Raw genomic sequence first — 18,528 nt, 5'->3', positions numbered from 1 at the left:
AATGTTCCAAGCTAGTAACTGGCAATAAGACTGGGTTTAACACAGGTGTGGACCACAACAGCCTTTCCTAGCGTAAAGCTCCAAAATGGATCTAGTACAGGGTCACAACACATACACTTATTTCAGGTTACTGACCTTTGACCCGTACATCACTATAGCGCTGGAAATGATGATAAGCAGCTTTCCAAGGATTACGGTATTGGCGCAGAAGGGTAATGGGAGGCCGGGGTTTAACAGGGACATAACGTACACCTTCCTCATCTGCAGTGTAACAAGAAAATGCAAGTAGAGAAAATTAATTCCTTCACTTTAACATCCTCTTTACAATAGGAAATAATTAGGTTTTCCAGAGATTACTTTTTGTTTACCACGACAAGTACATAAAGTTATAAAGTATTTTAATAGAGAAGGAAAATTATACACCAGGTCTTCTTAAAGGGCAGACTACCGTGATCAGATTTAGTTAATACAACCACTGGGTGATAAAATAACATGAAATACCTATATACTCCTTGGGAGGAGACTTGCGCTTCTCAGGCCGGGATGACAGAGGTTTTACTGCATGACATCTTTCTTCATCCGTGCTATTGGTCTCCATCATGTCACCCTCCTCAGTAGATATAACATGCTGCTGTTTGCGTGGCTTCTTGCGGGGTGAAGCTCCTGGTAGCAATTCCCCAATAGGAACAGAGATGTTATTAGCCAGCAGAGCTAGTGAGGAGGAAATGGATCCTGGAGTCAGTGGAGGCACTGCTGTTAAAACAAACAAAACAACTACAATAAGAGTACAAAGTGGGTCAATTATAAATTATCACACTGATTAGCTTTTACTATGGAAAGCTCATTTTCTTGCAACACTGGAAAGGCATGTAAGAATAATAGATACAGCTGTTACAGATGTCCTAAGACAAAATGAAGATGAAGAGTTGCATACCTGAAATTGGTCTTGTGATGTCCATTGGTTCTGCCTCTTCCTTCACTTTGGCCTCAGGGACAGCTGCCCCAGAAGGGACACTGCTCAGGAGAGGTGGGGGTGCTGATAAGGCAGGTACAGCAGCAGGGGGAATATGAATGCTACTGGGGAGGGGTCCAGGCACGGACTGAGATGGAGGGCTAGGTACAGCTGCTGCAGGATGATGAGAAGAAGGGAGGGACGCAGCTGCACTCGGCTGCTCACCACCTGTGCCAGGATCCCCAGTAACTCCAGGTGCCACAGAAATGTGAAGTTCTGCTTTAGGTTTAGCACTGTATGGGTAAGAGAATACTCATATAAACTTAGGAACGTTGTAAAGACACACTGACTAATAGCAAGAGGATTATATACATGTTCTACTGCAGCAGAAAAATATCAGCTACCCAATAATAAGACTATTACTTCTACTGTTAAACTACATTGCTATTAATAAAACTAGAATCATTTGTATTGATAATTTCAACTTGATATTAGTTTGAGGAGTATTTTTGTTCCTGATAAACCCGGTTAGATGTTATTTTTGCTAGATAAATGTGCATGACTTGCTGTTTATGATTTGTTTAATTTATAAAGTGGGAATACCCAGCTGGTCGAGGGGAAGCAGAGGTGCTCCTTAGAGAGTTGTCATGGCGAGGGCTTACTGCATCTCCTGGATGTGGCGGAATCAGGCTTTTCCGAACAGATATTCTGGAAAGACATGACAACGTGATGGAGCTGGAAGTGAAGAAATACACAAGAATACATATAGACTTGGGAACAGTAAAGACTGAAAACTTTTTTTGCTTTCAATTTATATCCTTTAACCGTTGATTAGAAAGTTATATTTTAGGCAGCCCAGCTGTGGACATATTACATATTGAAAAATATTATTATACTAATAATGCAAACAGGCCCTCACAATGCAAGTCCTCGGATAAAGTCGCCCACAATAGGAGAAATTCATTTTGGAGAGCATGGACTGCTGTGTAACTGCTGACTATCCCGCCTATGGAATACAAGTCTGAACTTATCAAATTCAAATGCAGCAGTTTCCTGGGGCGACTGTCTGAAAATGCCATTCTACAGATGACTGTGACTAGGGGTTGATGTATCAAACAGTGACAGAGTGGAGAAGTGGACCAGTGGAGAAGATGCCCAAAGTAACCAATTAGCTCCTACCTATCATATTATAGAATGTACTTTGGAAATGTTACCTTGATGCTGATTGGTTGCTATGGGCAACTTCTCCACTGGTCCACTTCTCTAGTTGTTTCAATGCTTGATACATCAGCCTGAGTTTTCATGGAGAGAGTGCGACAGTTAAATCTACCTCTTAAAAGTTTCTCTTTTGGTTTTAACTACTTTAGGATTCACTTGCCCTATCAGAAAGCTGCAGAAAAGATTATCGCCAAGCACACTACCGCATGGGTCTCTCGTTCTGTTTTTGGAACAGTGCTTCAGAGTTGTCAAGTCTGAAGGCAACAAACCAAACAGCAACATTTATAACCTGGTGAGAATTAATACTGAAGACCGCGTGTTTACTATATCTTACCCTTCAGTGGCAGGCTTCTTGCGCAAGATGCTAGGCCGAGGAGAGGAACCCTGGGCAGGGGCACTGCCAATGCCTGGACTTTGACTGTGACTCTGCATGACTGCAGCACCGGCTGGGGCTGTAGTGAAAGTGCTGCTTAGAGGATTGGCAACTATTGTGGCTCCTTCTGCAAGCACTACTGTAATGACAGGAAAGAACGTATGAAAGATGACTACAGGCTTTCAACTCTTTCAGATATTGTTTATCACTAAAGGATGATTCCACTCATTTCTGTGAAAAAAGTTTTGGTTTTTCTTTATTATTTTACAATCTATAAACTACCAGTGTAACATCTACCTCATAGATGGATTTTCACGGTACTGCACAATGTATCATTGTTAAAACCAAGGGGGTAAGCTTATGACTCAAAAGTATGTAATAGGAAATATATCAGTGTGACTTTTATAGAGGCAAGGTGAACCTAAAAGCTTTAAGAAAAGCACAATGTCGACAACTTATCTGTACTATTGATTCCCTTATTAAGCAAACACAGTATTTTTGTTGATTAAAATATATTATGCCTAAGATAATACCAGAAGTTTTTGCATCGCTTGGAGCTTGCTGGGAGCTGACTGAAGAGGTCTGGACACCCTGAGTGGTTATTGTTCCTCCTGGATGGATTCCCTGGGCACTTAGTGGAGATGGCTGGATCCCTTGTGTGCCAATAGGAGTGGCTTGGATGCTTTGTGCACTGAATGGTGTAGGCTGCATTCCTTGTGCACTGACTGGAGCAGGCTGGATCCCCTGAATGTGACGTGCGTGGGACGTATCAACATTTATCAGCTGCATTGGGTTCAAGTGTACAGTGGAAGCCACTGACTGGGCTGTGATGGCAGAGTTTGGAGCTTGAGCTGAAACTAAAGATGCACCCAAATATTATACAAACAAGAACAGATAGCAGTTAGTTAAATAAAAGACATGAGCAGTAGCAATACCAGGTAACACTAGAATGCACATATGAAAAACACTGTTGGCATGAAACATGGAAATCCTTACATCTTAAAGCACAAATTTAAAGTTGAACAGTTACCCTGTTTAAAAGGATATATTTACTGTGTTTTAATACTATTTTATTCTACATCACAGACTTGGGAGATATACAGGTATATTCAATTGATGTCAGATCCTTTCCGACGGAAAGGATCCGACACGTCAGTATTCAATTCGCGGCCAAATCCTATAGGATTTGGCCGTTCCTGACAATGCCAATCCGACTTTTTTAAAGTCGGATTGACATTTTCGGAAACAGGGCTAAAACCTGTCGGATTTGGTCACGAATCTGACAAAATACGTGGATCCGCGGCTAATCCGCCGATCCATGTGCTTTCCGACAAGTCGGATTTTCTGACTTGTTGGATAATCAGGAGTTAGACTGAGTAGGTCGAATCTGGATTCAACCTTAAACTCCCGTTTTTCCGACAAGTCGGGAAATCAGACTTGAATTGAATACACCCCATCAAAAACTTGGAGATAGATAAAGATAAAAAAACAAAAAAACACTGTCCTAACATAAGACACCTGCAAACCATTGCATGCTTAGCAATTGCGCTTTACCAGGCTAAAAGCGCAAGTCATTGACATCTCCAGATATACTGAAAGAAAAGTTTATGTTTAGTTCTATTTATACTGACCTGGGTATTGACGAATAGTGGACACAGAACTGGTTATTGGAGTGTATGTGTGAGTCAGTGGATATGCAGACTGAGGATATGTGGGTAGAAAATACTGTAGCTGCACAGGAACAGGCTGTCTGTAAAAAACAAAATAGCTTTACTTAAGTACAATTATTCACGGTCAACAACAGTATTGGCTTAGTGGACAGGTGTAAGCATAGCAGCACTCTCCAGTGTGGCAATTTGCTAATATCCCCTTACCTGTTTTCACTGCGGGACTCCATAGTCATGGGGTTGGGTGAGGCTCTGTGACCAGAGATCGGTATTAGGTTACCTCGCTCTGCTCCATACTCTGCCTGTATCCGAGGTGAGGTGTGAGTGATTTGCTGTGGGACAACCTTAGCTGAAAAACAACAGTACAAATGTCTGACTGAGAGACTGCTGGAAAGAACTGCATACTTGTACAAAGAAAGGAAGGTTACACTTTAAAAGACTACAAACATAAGCATTTTGGAGGGCACTCATATCCTACATCCTGGAGACCCTGGGCCAAAGCTACATGCCAGACTACTTTTGGGCCTTTACCTTCTGAAGAAACCGGCATTTCCCCACGCCGGAGAAACGCGTCAAGGTGGGAGCCACATCATTATTGACGGATCAGCCTACCAACTTGTAACATCTTGTACGGACCGTTAGTGCCTCACAGCTTTGCCGTGTCCCAGGACTTGCAGTCTGCTTCGCAGCTGTCATCTGCTGTCCTCCACTCTCACTGCCGCCTGCAACTTCACCTTCTCAGCACGGAATTCTCTGTTGCCTGTACGGCCGCCCGCCGCCCCGTCTCTGCTACCCATCTGCCTGCCGTTACCCTTGTGCTATAGGGTTCGGTAGTGTTCCGCAGCATTTGTCCGGACTAAAGACATAGTGGGGTATGTAAATCTACTGGTGAAAACTACTGCAAAACACCGTCGGGCATATTTATCTTATACGGCTTAAAAGTGGAGAGACATTGTTGCCTAAATTAGGCTATATTCTGGGACAAATATATTCCATATTAAAAAAGACCATCCTGTTTTTAACAGTCTACACTGCATCTATATCACACAGTATGTGGAATTTACAGTGATATATATACTTTTGGGACTCTTGGTTACAAACAGTATTCCTAGGAATATCAAGTTCCCTCTGATTCCTTACAATTGGGATTGCATTACCATTTAGCAGAGTGTCGGCACATAGAATGGTTGAAGTCATTTGATGTGGTTACATTGTTATGTTTTACAGCAGGGGTCGGGAACCTCCGGCCCGCGGGCCACGGCCCGCGAAAGCCGTTTGGTCCAGCCCACCAGCTTATGTCAGTGAGACACGCTGCCGCTCAGTCCGGCGGCAGCGTGTCTCAGCTGTCAGAACAGGGAGACGGAGGAGAGCGCGGCTGTCGAGTGGGAGCGGCGGCGTGTAGTACTTCAAACCAGCCGCCGGTCCGTGAGCCAATCAGAGCTCGCGGACCGGCAGCCAATCAGGAGCCGCGGCTGCCGGTCCGCGAGCTCTGATTGGCTCTCGAACCCGCGGCTGGTTTGAAGTACTACACGCCGCTGCTCCCACACGACAGCCGCGCTCTCCTCAGTGTCCCACGGTAAGTAGCACGGAGGGGAGAGGGGAGGGTGGAGGGCATCGGGCATCTGTATACCTGGCACTGTGGGGACATTTGTATACCTGGCACTGTGGGGATATTTGTATACCTGGCACTGTGAGGGGCATTTGTATACCTGGCACTGTGAGGGGCATTTGTATACCTGGCACTGTGAGGGGCATTTGTATACCTGGCACTGTGAGGGGCATTTGTATACCTGGCACTGTGAGGGGCATTTGTATACCTGGCACTGTGAGGGGCATTTGTATACCTGGCACTGTGGGTGCATTTGTATACCTGGCACTGTGGGGGCATCTGTATACCTGGCACTGTGAGGAGCATTTGTATACCTGGCACTGTGAGGGGCATCTGTATACCTGGCACTGTGAGGGGCATTTGTATACCTGGCACTGTGAGGGGCATTTGTATACCTGGCACTGTGAGGGGCATTTGTATACCCGGCACTGTGGGGGCATTTGTATACCTGGCACTGTGAGGGGCATTTGTATACCTGGCACTGTGGGGGCATTTGTATACCTGGCACTGTGGGGGCAATTGTGGATCTGGCACCGCACTATTGGGGGCATATGTGTATCACGTCCCATTTTAACTGGCCACACCCATTTTTTTGGCGCGCGCGCGCCTCCGGCGCGCACACACAATACCTCTAAGGGGCAGACCTACTGGGGGGCAGGGTAATTTTTTAAGTTGAGAATTTTTGTATGGCCCCCGAAGGATTTTATAAATATCCAAATGGCCCTCGGTAGAAAAAAGGTTCCCCACCCCTGTTTTACAGGTTGAGTATCCCTTATCCAAAATGCTTGGGACCAGAGGTATTTTGGATATCGGATTTTTCCGTATTTTGGAATAATTGCATACCATAATGAGATATCATGGCGATGGGACCCAAGTCTAAGCACAGAATGCATTTATGATTCATATACACCTTATACACACAGCCTGAAAGTCATTTTAGCCAATATTTTTTATAACTTTGTGCATTAAACAAAGTCTGTCTACATTCATACAATTCATTTATGCTTCATATACACCTCATACACACAGCCTGAAGGTCATTTAATACAATATTTTTAATAACTTTGTGTATTAAACAAAGTTTGTGTACATTGAGTCACCAAAAAACAAAGGTTTCACTATCTCACTCACTCAAAAAAGTCTGTATTTCGGAATATTTGGATATGGGATACTCAACCTGTATTAAGATACTATAGTGTCTATATTAATACTATAATAAATTGTTTATTTTTATATATGCGCTCCCTTGTATAGTTGCATTCTATATTGTTCATTTTCTATATACCACCCAATACTGTATATAAATGTATCCTACATCCATTTGGGAACTCATTGACTGTGGGGTATCATAGGTGCGGGCAGGAACTCAGCACTTTAAAAAGAAAGCAAAACAATTAATGACGTCCCAACTGCTCCCCCCCAGGTAGCCTGCAGTTTTGTAAGTACTCCGTTAGCTAGGTGTTCCCCTGTTATCCTACACTAGGCTGCTTTGCATTTGCCTTTATTTTAAGGTTTATACTTTCTTACTGCAACATACAGAGAAGCCTTGACGCGGCTTTGGGGCTTATTCATACATTTGCGCAAATATATGTAACCAAGATCTCTGAATTCTAATTGTGTAGGATTTAAATCTGGTAACTGGTCTCATTCAAGGTGCTTGGAGAAACAAAATGCTTTTTTTCTTGCTTAGAAATACCCCTCCCTTGCAAGCACCTGAGTGATATTACAGGTTGAGTATCCCATATCCAAATATTCCGAAATAAGGAATATTCCGAAATACAGACTTTTTTGAGTGAGAGTGAGATAGTGAAACCTTTGTTTTTTGATGACTCAATGTACACAATATTTGTTTAATACACAAAGTTATTAAAAATATTGTATTAAATGACCTTCAGGCTGTGTGTATAAGGTGTATATGAAACTTAACTGAATTGTGTCAGTGTACACACACTTTGTTTAATGTACAAAGTTATTAAAAATATTGGCTAAAATGACCTTCAGGCTGTGTGTATAAGGTGTATATGAAACACAAATGCATTCTGTACTTAGATTTAGGTCCCATCACTATGATATCTCATTATGGTATGCATTTATTCCAAAATACGAAAAAATCCGATATCCAAAATACCTCTGGTCCCAAGCATTTTGGATAAGGGATACTCAACCTGTACTAAGCTAATTGAGCATCTACCACTATATATGACTTTCTTACTGTAGTCCTAAAATATTCTCTGCAGTGGTCAGATCAGTGAGAGGGTTCTGTGGAGCCAATGGCAACCCTCAGTCACTTCATTCTACAATAGTCAGCTCAGTACTGATGGAACATATCACTACAATTGCAGGTAGTGATGCAAACTAGGGTAGCAATTTTCTTTTGCTCCTTAAAACTGCACTTTAAAGTTGGCACGGCCACTTATCCGTTTCTGCTCCAACTTATAGTAGCTGACCTCAGATGCCAGTTTTATACGGCTGCTGTTTGGTACAGTCAGTGTTTCTTTGCCTAAAGCTATTTTGTCAGAGGTTGTCATATAGTCATAGTGGGCAATTCAATTGTTTTACGTGCCCCCTGCAGGGCGTCTAGACAAATAGGCATCAGACTGAGCAATTCATTTGTTTCTCTGTTCGGACGCCCACTGGTATAGACGCACCTAAAAGCGCCAGGTTTAGCTACTAGGACACCTAAACAGCCGTTTGGGTGCCCACACAATGGACTTTGCACACATTTCTTTTGCACCTCAGGAGATTGCAAGAAGAAATGTCTTCCCCGCATCTAACAGGCGTCTAAATGGTGCTGCTCTGGAGAACATCCAACTAGGGTGGATACAGTCAGTATGGTGAACATGAGTGGATGAGGAGAGTATATACTGGCAGTCTCAATAGGGGCGATTCAATTGTTTTCCCCCATGGCACCGTGTCGAAGACAGCAGACAGATCAAGGAGGTTGAGGGGAGAAATAGGGATTTTTGTTTACTTACCGTAAAATCTCTTTCTCGGATTCCATCTGGGGGACGCTGCGCACTTACTGATGGGTTAGAGTGTGTGGGAAGGGAGTTTGGCACAGAACCTATAGAAACCAACTCCTCCCCCCTCTAACCCCTCCCATCTACATCCTGCACAGGAATTACCTCAGTTAACGTTTAGCAAAGCCGAAAGAGACCGAACAGACCATAACCAATAAACTAGATAAAAAGACGGGAGGGATCGCAGCGTCCCCCAGATGGAATCAGAGAAAGATATTTTACGGTAAGTAAACAAAAAATAAGAATTTACTCACCGGTAATTCTATTTCTCGTAGTCCGTAGTGGATGCTGGGGACTCCGTCAGGACCATGGGGAATAGCGGCTCCGCAGGAGACAGGGCACAAAATTAAAAGTTTGACCACTAGGTGGTGTGTACTGGCTCCTCCCCCTATGACCCTCCTCCAAGCCTCAGTTAGGATACTGTGCCCGGACGAGCGTACACAATAAGGAAGGATTTTGAATCCCGGGTAAGACTCATACCAGCCACACCAATCACACTGTACAACTTGTGATCTGAACCCAGTTAACAGTATGATAACCGAAAAGAGCCTCTGAAACGATGGCTCCCAACAATAATAACCCGATTTTTGTAACAATAACAATGTACAATTATTGCAGACAATCCGCACTTGGGATGGGCGCCCAGCATCCACTACGGACTACGAGAAATAGAATTACCGGTGAGTAAATTCTTATTTTCTCTGACGTCCTAAGTGGATGCTGGGGACTCCGTCAGGACCATGGGGATTATACCAAAGCTCCCAAACGGGCGGGAGAGTGCGGATGACTCTGCAGCACCGAATGAGAGAACTCCAGGTCCTCCTTAGCCAGGGTATCAAATTTGTAGAATTTTACAAACGTGTTCTCCCCTGACCACGTAGCTGCTCGGCAGAGTTGTAATGCCGAGACCCCTCGGGCAGCCGCCCAAGAGGAGCCCACCTTCCTTGTAGAGTGGGCATTGACAGATTTAGGCTGTGGCAGGCCTGCCACAGAATGCGCAAGTTGAATTGTGCTACAAATCCAACGAGCAATCGTCTGCTTAGACGCAGGAGCACCCAGCTTGTTGGGTGCATACAGTATAAACAGCGAGTCAGACTTCCTGACTCCAGCCGTCCTTGAAATATATATTTTTAATGCTCTGACAACGTCCAGCAACTTGGAGTCCTCCAAATCGCTAGTAGCCGCAGGCACCACAATAGGCTGGTTCAGGTGAAACGCTGACACCACCTTAGGGAGAAACTGAGGACGCGTCCGCAGTTCTGCCCTGTCCGAATGGAAAATCAGATATGGGCTTTTGTACGATAAAGCCGCCAATTCTGACACTCTCCTGGCCGAAGCCAGGGCCAGTAGCATGGTTACTTTCCATGTAAGATATTTCAAATCCACCGATTTGAGTGGCTCAAACCAATGGGATTTGAGAAAATCCAAAACTACATTGAGATCCCACGGTGCCACTGGAGGCACAACCGGGGGCTGTATATGGTAGTACTCCTTTGACAAAAGTTTGGACTTCAGGAACTGAAGCCAATTCTTTCTGGAAGAAAATCGACAGGGCCGAAATTTGAACCTTAATGGACCCCAATTTGAGGCCCATAGACACTCCTGTTTGCAGGAAATGTAGGAATCGACCCAGTTGAAATTCCTCAGTGGGGGCCTTCCTGGCCTCACACCACGCAACATATTTTCTCCAAATGCGGTGATAATGTTGTGCGGTCACTTCCTTCCTGGCTTTAATCAGGGTAGGGATGACTTCCTCTGGAATGCCTTTTTCCTTTAGAATCCGGCGTTCAACCGCCATGCCGTCAAACGCAGCAGCAGTAAGTCTTGGAATAGACAAGGTCCCTGCTGAAGCAGGTCCCTTCTTAGAGGTAGAGGCCACGGATCTTCCGTGAGCATCTCCTGAAGTTCCGGGTACCAAGTCCTTCTTGGCCAATCCGGAGCCACGAGTATCGTTCTTACTCCCCTTTGCCGTATAATTCTCAGTACCTTGGGTATGAGAGGCAGAGGAGGGAACACATACACTGACTGGTACACCCATGGTGTTACCAGAGCGTCCACAGCTATTGCCTGAGGGTCTCTTGACCTGGCGCAATACCTGTCCAGTTTTTTGTTGAGGCGGGACGCCATCATGTCCACCATTGGTCTTTCCCAACGGACCACAATCATGCGGAAGACTTCTGGATGAAGTCCCCACTCTCCCGGGTGAAGATCGTGTCTGCTGAGGAAATCTGCTTCCCAGTTGTCCACTCCCGGGATGAACACTGCTGACAGTGCTATCACATGATTTTCCGCCCAGCGAAGAATCCTTGCAGCTTCTGCCATTGCCCTCCTGCTTCTTGTGCCGCCCTGTCTGTTTACGTGGGCAACTGCCGTGATGTTGTCCGACTGGATCAACACCGGCTGACCCTGAAGCAGAGGTTTTGCCAGGCTTAGAGCATTGTAGATTGCTCTTAGTTCCAGTATATTTATGTGAAGAGACGTCTCCAGGCTTGACCACACGCCCTGGAAGTTTCTTCCCTGTGTGACCGCTCCCCAGACTCTCAGGCTGGCATCCGTGGTCACTAGGACCCAGTTCTGTATGCCGAATCTGCGGCCCTCTAACAGATGAGCACTCTGCAACCACCATAGCAGAGACAATAGGATTTTGGTACTTACCAGGTAAATCCTTTTCTTTGAATCCATAGGGGGCACTGGAGTACTCTTGGGATATGGACGGGCGTAGCCGAACAAGGGCACTGAATATTTAAATTTAGGACCCTCCCCCCCCTCCATATCCCCGAGTACCTCAGTGTACGACCTCAGTGTTTTTTACTGAGCGAACAGGAACGATATAGAGAGGTTGACAATGGAGAATACCTATAACATAACGGACAACACAATGTTGACCCATAACCTTACTGTCAACTAAACAGTTGACACCATAACCGATAGAACTTTATAATTTGAACCAATCGGTGAAAATGTGTTACCATAAGCTCCTCTGAGCTTAATATCAATGAAGTAAAACTTGTTACCCTAAGCTCCCTTGAGCTTAAAACAACCCCGGTAAAACTGCTCTGGGTGGGCGTCCAGTGCCCCCTATGGATTCAAAGAAAAGGATTTACCTGGTAAGTACCAAAATCCTATTTTCTTTATCATCCACTAGGGGTCACTGGAGTACTCTTGGGACGTACCAAAGCTTCCCTCGTGGGCGGGAGAGCTGTTTGATACTTGTAACAGTAGGCAGCCCAAAGCTAGATGCTGATGGCGCCACCATTTATAACGTGTAAACGTGCACAAACATGGTGCACATGAAGGCTATATAGCCGCGTTTTAGACACTCCACGACCCACTGGGTCTGACATTCCCACAGAACCTGTGGGATGAGCTATTACTGACGTAGGCGATTGTAACTTAGCCTTAAAGTAAACCTGACTTGTAGTCATTATTATTACCCAACTGGATAATGTCTGCTAAGAAACTGGCTAACCCCAGTTGGCAGTATCATAGAGAACAAACAACGTATTCATATCACGTACTGTTGACGTTCGGGACATATATAAACGCGTAATGCGTGTACCACATTCAGAATTCTAGAATGTGCTGTCCACACAGGAACCCCTATTGGTATATTGATGTGAAGAATACGAAAGCGTGATTCGTCCGAAGATCTGCTTTGTCATGAGAAAACTCAAATACGGTGGCTTGGAATACAAGGCACCCAAATATGAAAACAAAACCCTTGCCGAAGCCAAGGCTATAAGAAAATTGTTTTCCAAAGTGAGAAACTTAATTCCCATTTGTTGAAAGGGTTCAAAATATGAAAACTGTAAGAAATCTGAACCCAACTTCAAGTCGCCTGGCGCTGTAGGTGGGATAAATAGAGTGTGAACTTTGATGACACCTTGTAGAAAGATGTGTACAGACGCCAATAGAGGCAAACGTCTTTGAAAATAAGTTTACCACACAGATACCTGCACTCTTCGTGCAGATCAACGCAGTTTTCCATTCCACCCCGTTTAACAGAATACGGGTTACTTGAAGGATGATGTTGGAAACTTCCGAGGTTTACAACCTATGTAAGCCCACGAAATTTTGTAAAAATGAGCTGCCTTAAACGGCTTACTATTTCGTAACATGGTTAGTATAACCGATACTGTAATGCTCAATTTCTTAAGAGGGCGGTCTGCACCCTCACCCCGTCAACCGCAGCTGCGGTACATAGATAATAGGTACATAGGTAACTATGGGTAAACTAACGTTCCCTGATGTAACAGGTTGGACGTATTATGAGCGGGCCAAGATCGTGTGCAAGTATTCCTTGAAAATTCGAGAAGCAAACTTCTCCGAAACCCATGAGCTACCACCAGTATGACTGTGACAAACCGTCTTATGAGCCGTTTTGACAACGGAGAGAGCAGCGGAAACTGGTGGAGCCAGATACACGATGCTGAATGACCACATGAATGTGAGAGACTCCACCGCCACTGCCCTTGTGATCTGTTTTGTACACATACTGAGCTTTTGTAATTGTGGCGAGATGCCATCATGTATACTTGAGGGTAACCCCCTTCTGTGGACTCACATATGAAACACCTGTGGATTTAATGTCCAGTTTTCAGGATCCAAATCCTGACGGGTGAGATCCTCTGTCTAACAGATGTCCACTCACGTAATGATCTCTTGACATTTTCACCTAATGGTGTTCTAAGCCATTGAGGATTTGAGTCACATGCCGCATTACCATGCGGCTTCTTGGTTCTCACTGGTTGTTGTGTATGCAACTGCCGTTGCCTTGTTTGACTGCTTAAGGCCAGCGTGAGACAGGCATCAAACATTTACCTGAAACTCATGGTTGTTCCTCTCCACAGAAATCTTTAGTAAAAGGCGAAAGATTTATTCGTTCTGAAGAGAAACCAGAGTATATACCTGGTCAGACTGAAAGCGAATCATGTATTGCATTGTAAAATGCACAGAGTTCTAGGACCTTTATCGACAGCAATCTTTGTTGCTGATTTTAACTACAAATCCTGACCCTCTGCGACTGTCGTCCAGAGTATATGCACCCTTTTCCCTCTGTGGGAAACGCGAGTGAAGGGTGGCGAACTAAATTGAAAACACAACTTTATTCTTAATAGGTGAATACACCAATGTACCGCTAGTGTGCGTGTTTTGCACTAATTACTAGACGTACATTTGTTATTGCTGGTGTAGTAGGTAAAAGTCTTTGATTTACCGTATTTATCATCTTACCTAGGCATTGACATCGTTTAGACGGAATTAGATGTGATTGTTTTCGAACTTGATCTGCTACCGCAGTATACCTTAGTAGCGCAAGTTAAAGGAACTTTGTTGAGACAGAGTTCTTATGTGAGATGAGCTATCATCCCAACCTCACTTTGGTAAATACCCAAAGCGATAAGCAACGGTAGACATGAAATGGTTAATGGTTGTGGCGATTTGCAACCGCTAGAACCTGTGAAGAACAAACCGGACTGGGTAAATACGCATTCAAATGCAATTATGCAATTGTGTGGCTCCAATAAGCAAATACTAACCGCAGAAAATCCATTTTCTAACTGTAGTAAATGACTTGCTGATTGATATTGCAACGGAGCTGTTTGGTTTTGCTCAAACAGAGGGGAATAAGTAACTCTGACTCTGTTGGCGTACTACTGCCTGGTTTATAAACCTGCAAAGACTAAATGACAACCTGCCAACCGTTCGACAGAGGCAGTTTTGTCCTTTAAGCTGTAAATAGCTGAGATCTGTATGAGTTGAAGTCCTGAAACCTCGCAAATGTAACATGTAAATACGCGCTTCCACAATTGTAAAAGAAGTCATCAAACCACTGGCTTGCTGACTGTAACGTCCTGTCGTTACAAGGCGTGACTGTTCCTTATAAAGGGATAAAACGCCGTTACAAATATACTGTATGCGGTAATGGCTGAATATCATAAAGGGATAAAATACCGTTACAAGTATATCAAATTTATGAGCAAACAAGCTCTGGCCTTGTCGCGCTTAACTAGCGACAATGAAAATAACCGGCGTTAGCAGAAGCTTTACAGATATACTCTGCAGCTTCTTTTACCAGTGATCGTCATTGTTTGATACATAGATTCTAGTGACCCAAATGTATCCTGGGTTTTTATAATGTTTGAAAGAAAATCATCTAGCAATGGCGGATCGCGTCCTTTTGGAAACGATTATGTATGGTTGTTAACAACCCCCCCGCACTATCTGAGTGCTGGTCTAATGTACCCTTCTCACTCGTAGTTATAATTTGACATAGAATCGAGTGAAATAAACACTCTGGTACCCAAAGGGAAATTGGCCCTTTGGAAGACTGTCTTTTGTTAGGGCTGGCGGAGTCATTTCGAGACTCCGATGTTACCGCTCTTTTAATTTGAATTGCCAATGTTAACATAGGATTTTTAAAATTATTTTTAGTCTGCACTATAGCCTTACTCGCTATGTAGACAGACACCATAAAATAATAGGCAATAGACAGACACTTGCACGACTTAATGAAGTTATTATGTGTCATATATATATATGTTATTGCTGAACAGCATATTCATATGAAACTCAAGCTTGTTTCTCTCTACGGAAATCTTTAGCAAAAAACGAAAGATTTATTCGATATGAAGAGAAATCAAAATATTGTCTTTTATGTGAAAAGCAGTTCACATGGGCATATGAAACCCCAACCAAATTCCTACTAACTTCCCTGCGCCTCTGGTGGCTGAGAGATGTAGGGCAGGAATGTTCTAGAATTAATTAGAAATACAGATTACATGGCTGACTTATGTGAAAACTGAACCAAAAAATTCCCACTAACACCCCTGCGCCTCCTTGTGGAGTATAGGTGTATGGGCGGAATGTTCTGGAATTATAACCTGGAAGAACAGCAATGATTAAAATGACCGTCATGCCATGCTTCCACTGAAAATCACAGGACAGGTTACCTGCTGCAGCGTTAATATATAGGCTTAATAGCCTATTATACATTAAATATAGGCTTAATAGCCTATTCTACAGTTACAGGTCTATTATACAGTAAAATCCGTGCAGTTTACAATACATTATGCAGCCTTATGCTTTAGTTAGCCTTCCAGTTATTTCATTAACTGTTTAAACACTAAGCAGTCTCTTACCCCATGCAGCCTTCTGCTGCTATGGGCTTTACTCAACACTGCCTGCAGTGAATTGTATTATTTCCAACATATCTTATTCCCAAGCAGCCTTTGCTGCTGCTATGGGTCAATAACTTGTTTAAAAACTGAGCAGTCTCTTATTTAGAACTGAGCAGTGTCTTAACCCATGCAGCCTTTGCTGCTGCTATGGGCTTTACTCACCGTCACCCCCCCGCAGCCGCGCTGCTTGTGATGTAGCTTCTCCCTGTGCAGCGCCGGAAGCGAGTGCAGGGAGCTTGGGGAAACCCGGGGAGCGCTGGTATAGTGCGCCGGGGAGCCCTAGGAACGGGCGGCGCCTCATACAGCAGTGGCCGGGTGCAGCGCTGGAAGAGCGGCCGGCGTCTTTAGTGACGTACGGCCGCTCGGAGCTTTAGACCCGGGTACGCAGAGTGGCTGCTTGGGCGGCGCTCGCGTACAGTGGCTGGGAGAGCGGCCGGCGTCTGAGTGACGTGCGGCCGCTCGGTTACCGTGCTGGGAGAGCGGCCGGCGTCTGAGTGACGTGCGGCCGCTCGGTTACAGTGGCAGAGTACTGGTACAGTGGCTGGGAGAGCGGCCGGCGTCTGTGAGTGACGTGCGGCCGCTCTCTCGTTCAGCGGGGTCCTCTGTAAGCGGCGGGCAAAGCGGCGGTAAAAATAAAGGCTTTTCCCACACAGCAGGGCGGCAGCGTGAGCTGACCGCCCTGACCCCCCCACCATACCTTGCAGTGTCGCACTTCTGTAAGCTCCGTCCAGATTGTGACGGGGCTTCCATCCTGGCTGTGACGGGGCTTCTTACTGTAAGCACCGTCCAGTTTTCAGCTCTCCTCCTGGCTGTGACGGGGCTTGTAATCTCCGTCCAGTTGCAGTAGGAGACAGTCTGCCTGTGGCTGTGAGGGTGCTCTTTGTGAGGACCGACACGCCATGCGCTGCCTTGTAGCGCCTGTGGCTGTGAGGGTGCTCTTTGTGAGGACCGACACGCCATTCGCTGCCCGTGCAGCGGCACTATCCCGGACCCATGTTTTTCCAGAAACTGGGAAGGGATGTGCTAAGTGTAAAAATAAAAAGTAAAAATAAAAATTTAAAAATAAAAATCCAAGTGTGGATATACCACAAGCCTTGTTCGTGCTGTGAGCACCGAAAAAACACTGAGGTCGTACACTGAGGTACTCGGGGATATGGAGGGGGGGGAGGGTCCTAAATTTAAATATTCAGTGCCCTTGTTCGGCTACGCCCGTCCATATCCCAAGAGTACTCCAGTGACCCCTAGTGGATGATAAAGAAACCCTTGTCCTTGGCGACAGGTTTATCCGCTGATGCATCTGCAGATGCGATCCGGACCACTTGTCCAGCAGATCCCACTGAAAAATTTGTGCATGGAATCTGCCGAATGGAATCGCTTCGTAAGAAGCCACCATTTTTCCAGGACTCTTGTGCATTGATGCACAGACACTTTTCCTGGTTTTAGGAGGTTCCTGACGAGTTCGGATAACTCCCTGGCTTTCTCCTCCGGAAGAAACACCTTTTTCTGAACAGTGTCCAGAATCATCCCTAGGAACAGCAAACGTGTCGTCGGGATCAGTTGGGATTTTGGAAAATTCAGAATCCACCCGTGCTGTTGGAGCACTACTTGGGTTAGTGCTACTCCGACCTCCAGCTGTTCTCTGGACCTTGCCCTTATCAGGAGATCGTCCAAGTAAGGGATAATTAATACGCCTTTTCTTCGAAGAAGGATCATCATTTCGGCCATTACCTTGGTAAAGACCCGGGGTGCCGTGGACAATCCAAACGGCAGCGTCTGAAACTGATAATGACAGTTTTGTACCACGAACCTGAGGTACCCTTGGTGTGAAGGGCAAATTGGGACATGGAGGTAAGCATCCTTGATGTCCAAGGACACCATAAAGTCCCCTTCTTCCAGATTCGCTATCACTGCTCTGAGTGACTCCATCTTGAATTTTTGTATGTACAGGTTCAGAGATTTCAGATTTAGAATAGGTCTTACCGAGCCGTCCGGCTTCGGTACCACAAATAGCGTGGAGTAATACCCCTTTCCCTGTTGTAAAAGGGGTACCTTGACTATCACCTGCTGAGAATACAGCTTGTGAATGGCTTCCAATACCGTCGCCCTGTCGGAGGGAGACGTTGGCAAAGCAGACTTTAGGAACCGGCGAGGGGGGAGACGTCTCGAATTCCAACCTGTAACCCTGAGATACTACCTGCAGGATCCAGGGGTCCACCTGCGAGTGAGCCCACTGTGCGCTGAAATTCTTGAGGCGACCCCCCACCGCCCCCGAGTCCGCTTGTAAGGTCCCAGCGTCATGCTGAGGCCTTTGCAGAAGCCGGGGAGGGCTTCTGCTCCTGGGAGGGAGCTGCTTGCTGCAGTCTCTTACCCTTTCCTTTGCCTCGGGGCAGATATGAATGTCCTTTTGCCCGCTTGTTCTTATAGGAACGAAAGGACTGCGGCTGAAAAGACTGCGTCTTTTTCTGCTGGGAGGTGACGAGGTAAAAAGGTGGATTTCCCGGCTGTTGCCGT

General features: G+C 45.3%; 1 protein-coding gene, 1 non-coding gene and 1 pseudogene across 11 annotated transcripts in view; all 3 read right to left on the bottom strand.

The window, feature by feature from the left end:
• The window catches only part of SAP130 (Sin3A associated protein 130), a 206,214-nt gene that overhangs the window by 23,150 nt on the left and 164,536 nt on the right, over positions 1-18,528 (bottom strand). For 6 of the 10 annotated variants that reach the window (XM_063915874.1, XM_063915876.1, XM_063915879.1 and 3 more), the window contains 8 exons: positions 4,418-4,559; positions 4,175-4,293; positions 3,077-3,400; positions 2,505-2,682; positions 1,556-1,687; positions 935-1,245; positions 502-753; positions 136-261 (listed from right to left, as the gene is read on the bottom strand). In XM_063915874.1, coding sequence (XP_063771944.1) covers positions 136-261; positions 502-753; positions 935-1,245; positions 1,556-1,687; positions 2,505-2,682; positions 3,077-3,400; positions 4,175-4,293; positions 4,418-4,559 — 1,584 coding nt within the window. The remainder of the gene's footprint in view (positions 1-135; positions 262-501; positions 754-934; positions 1,246-1,555; positions 1,688-2,504; positions 2,683-3,076; positions 3,401-4,174; positions 4,294-4,417; positions 4,560-18,528) is intronic. The other 4 variants (XM_063915877.1, XM_063915880.1, XM_063915881.1 and 1 more) reach the window with 1 other exon arrangement.
• Positions 13,629-13,743, bottom strand: LOC134913456 (U5 spliceosomal RNA). Its single transcript, XR_010177214.1, has one exon. It is a non-coding gene; the product is annotated as a U5 spliceosomal RNA (small nuclear RNA).
• Positions 15,378-15,485, bottom strand: LOC134913556 (U5 spliceosomal RNA; annotated as a pseudogene).

Source organism: Pseudophryne corroboree, chromosome 4, assembly GCF_028390025.1.
Source record: "Pseudophryne corroboree isolate aPseCor3 chromosome 4, aPseCor3.hap2, whole genome shotgun sequence".
NCBI classification, from domain to species: Eukaryota; Metazoa; Chordata; class Amphibia; order Anura; family Myobatrachidae; genus Pseudophryne; species Pseudophryne corroboree.
This window is presented reverse-complemented; position numbering and strand designations above follow the sequence as displayed.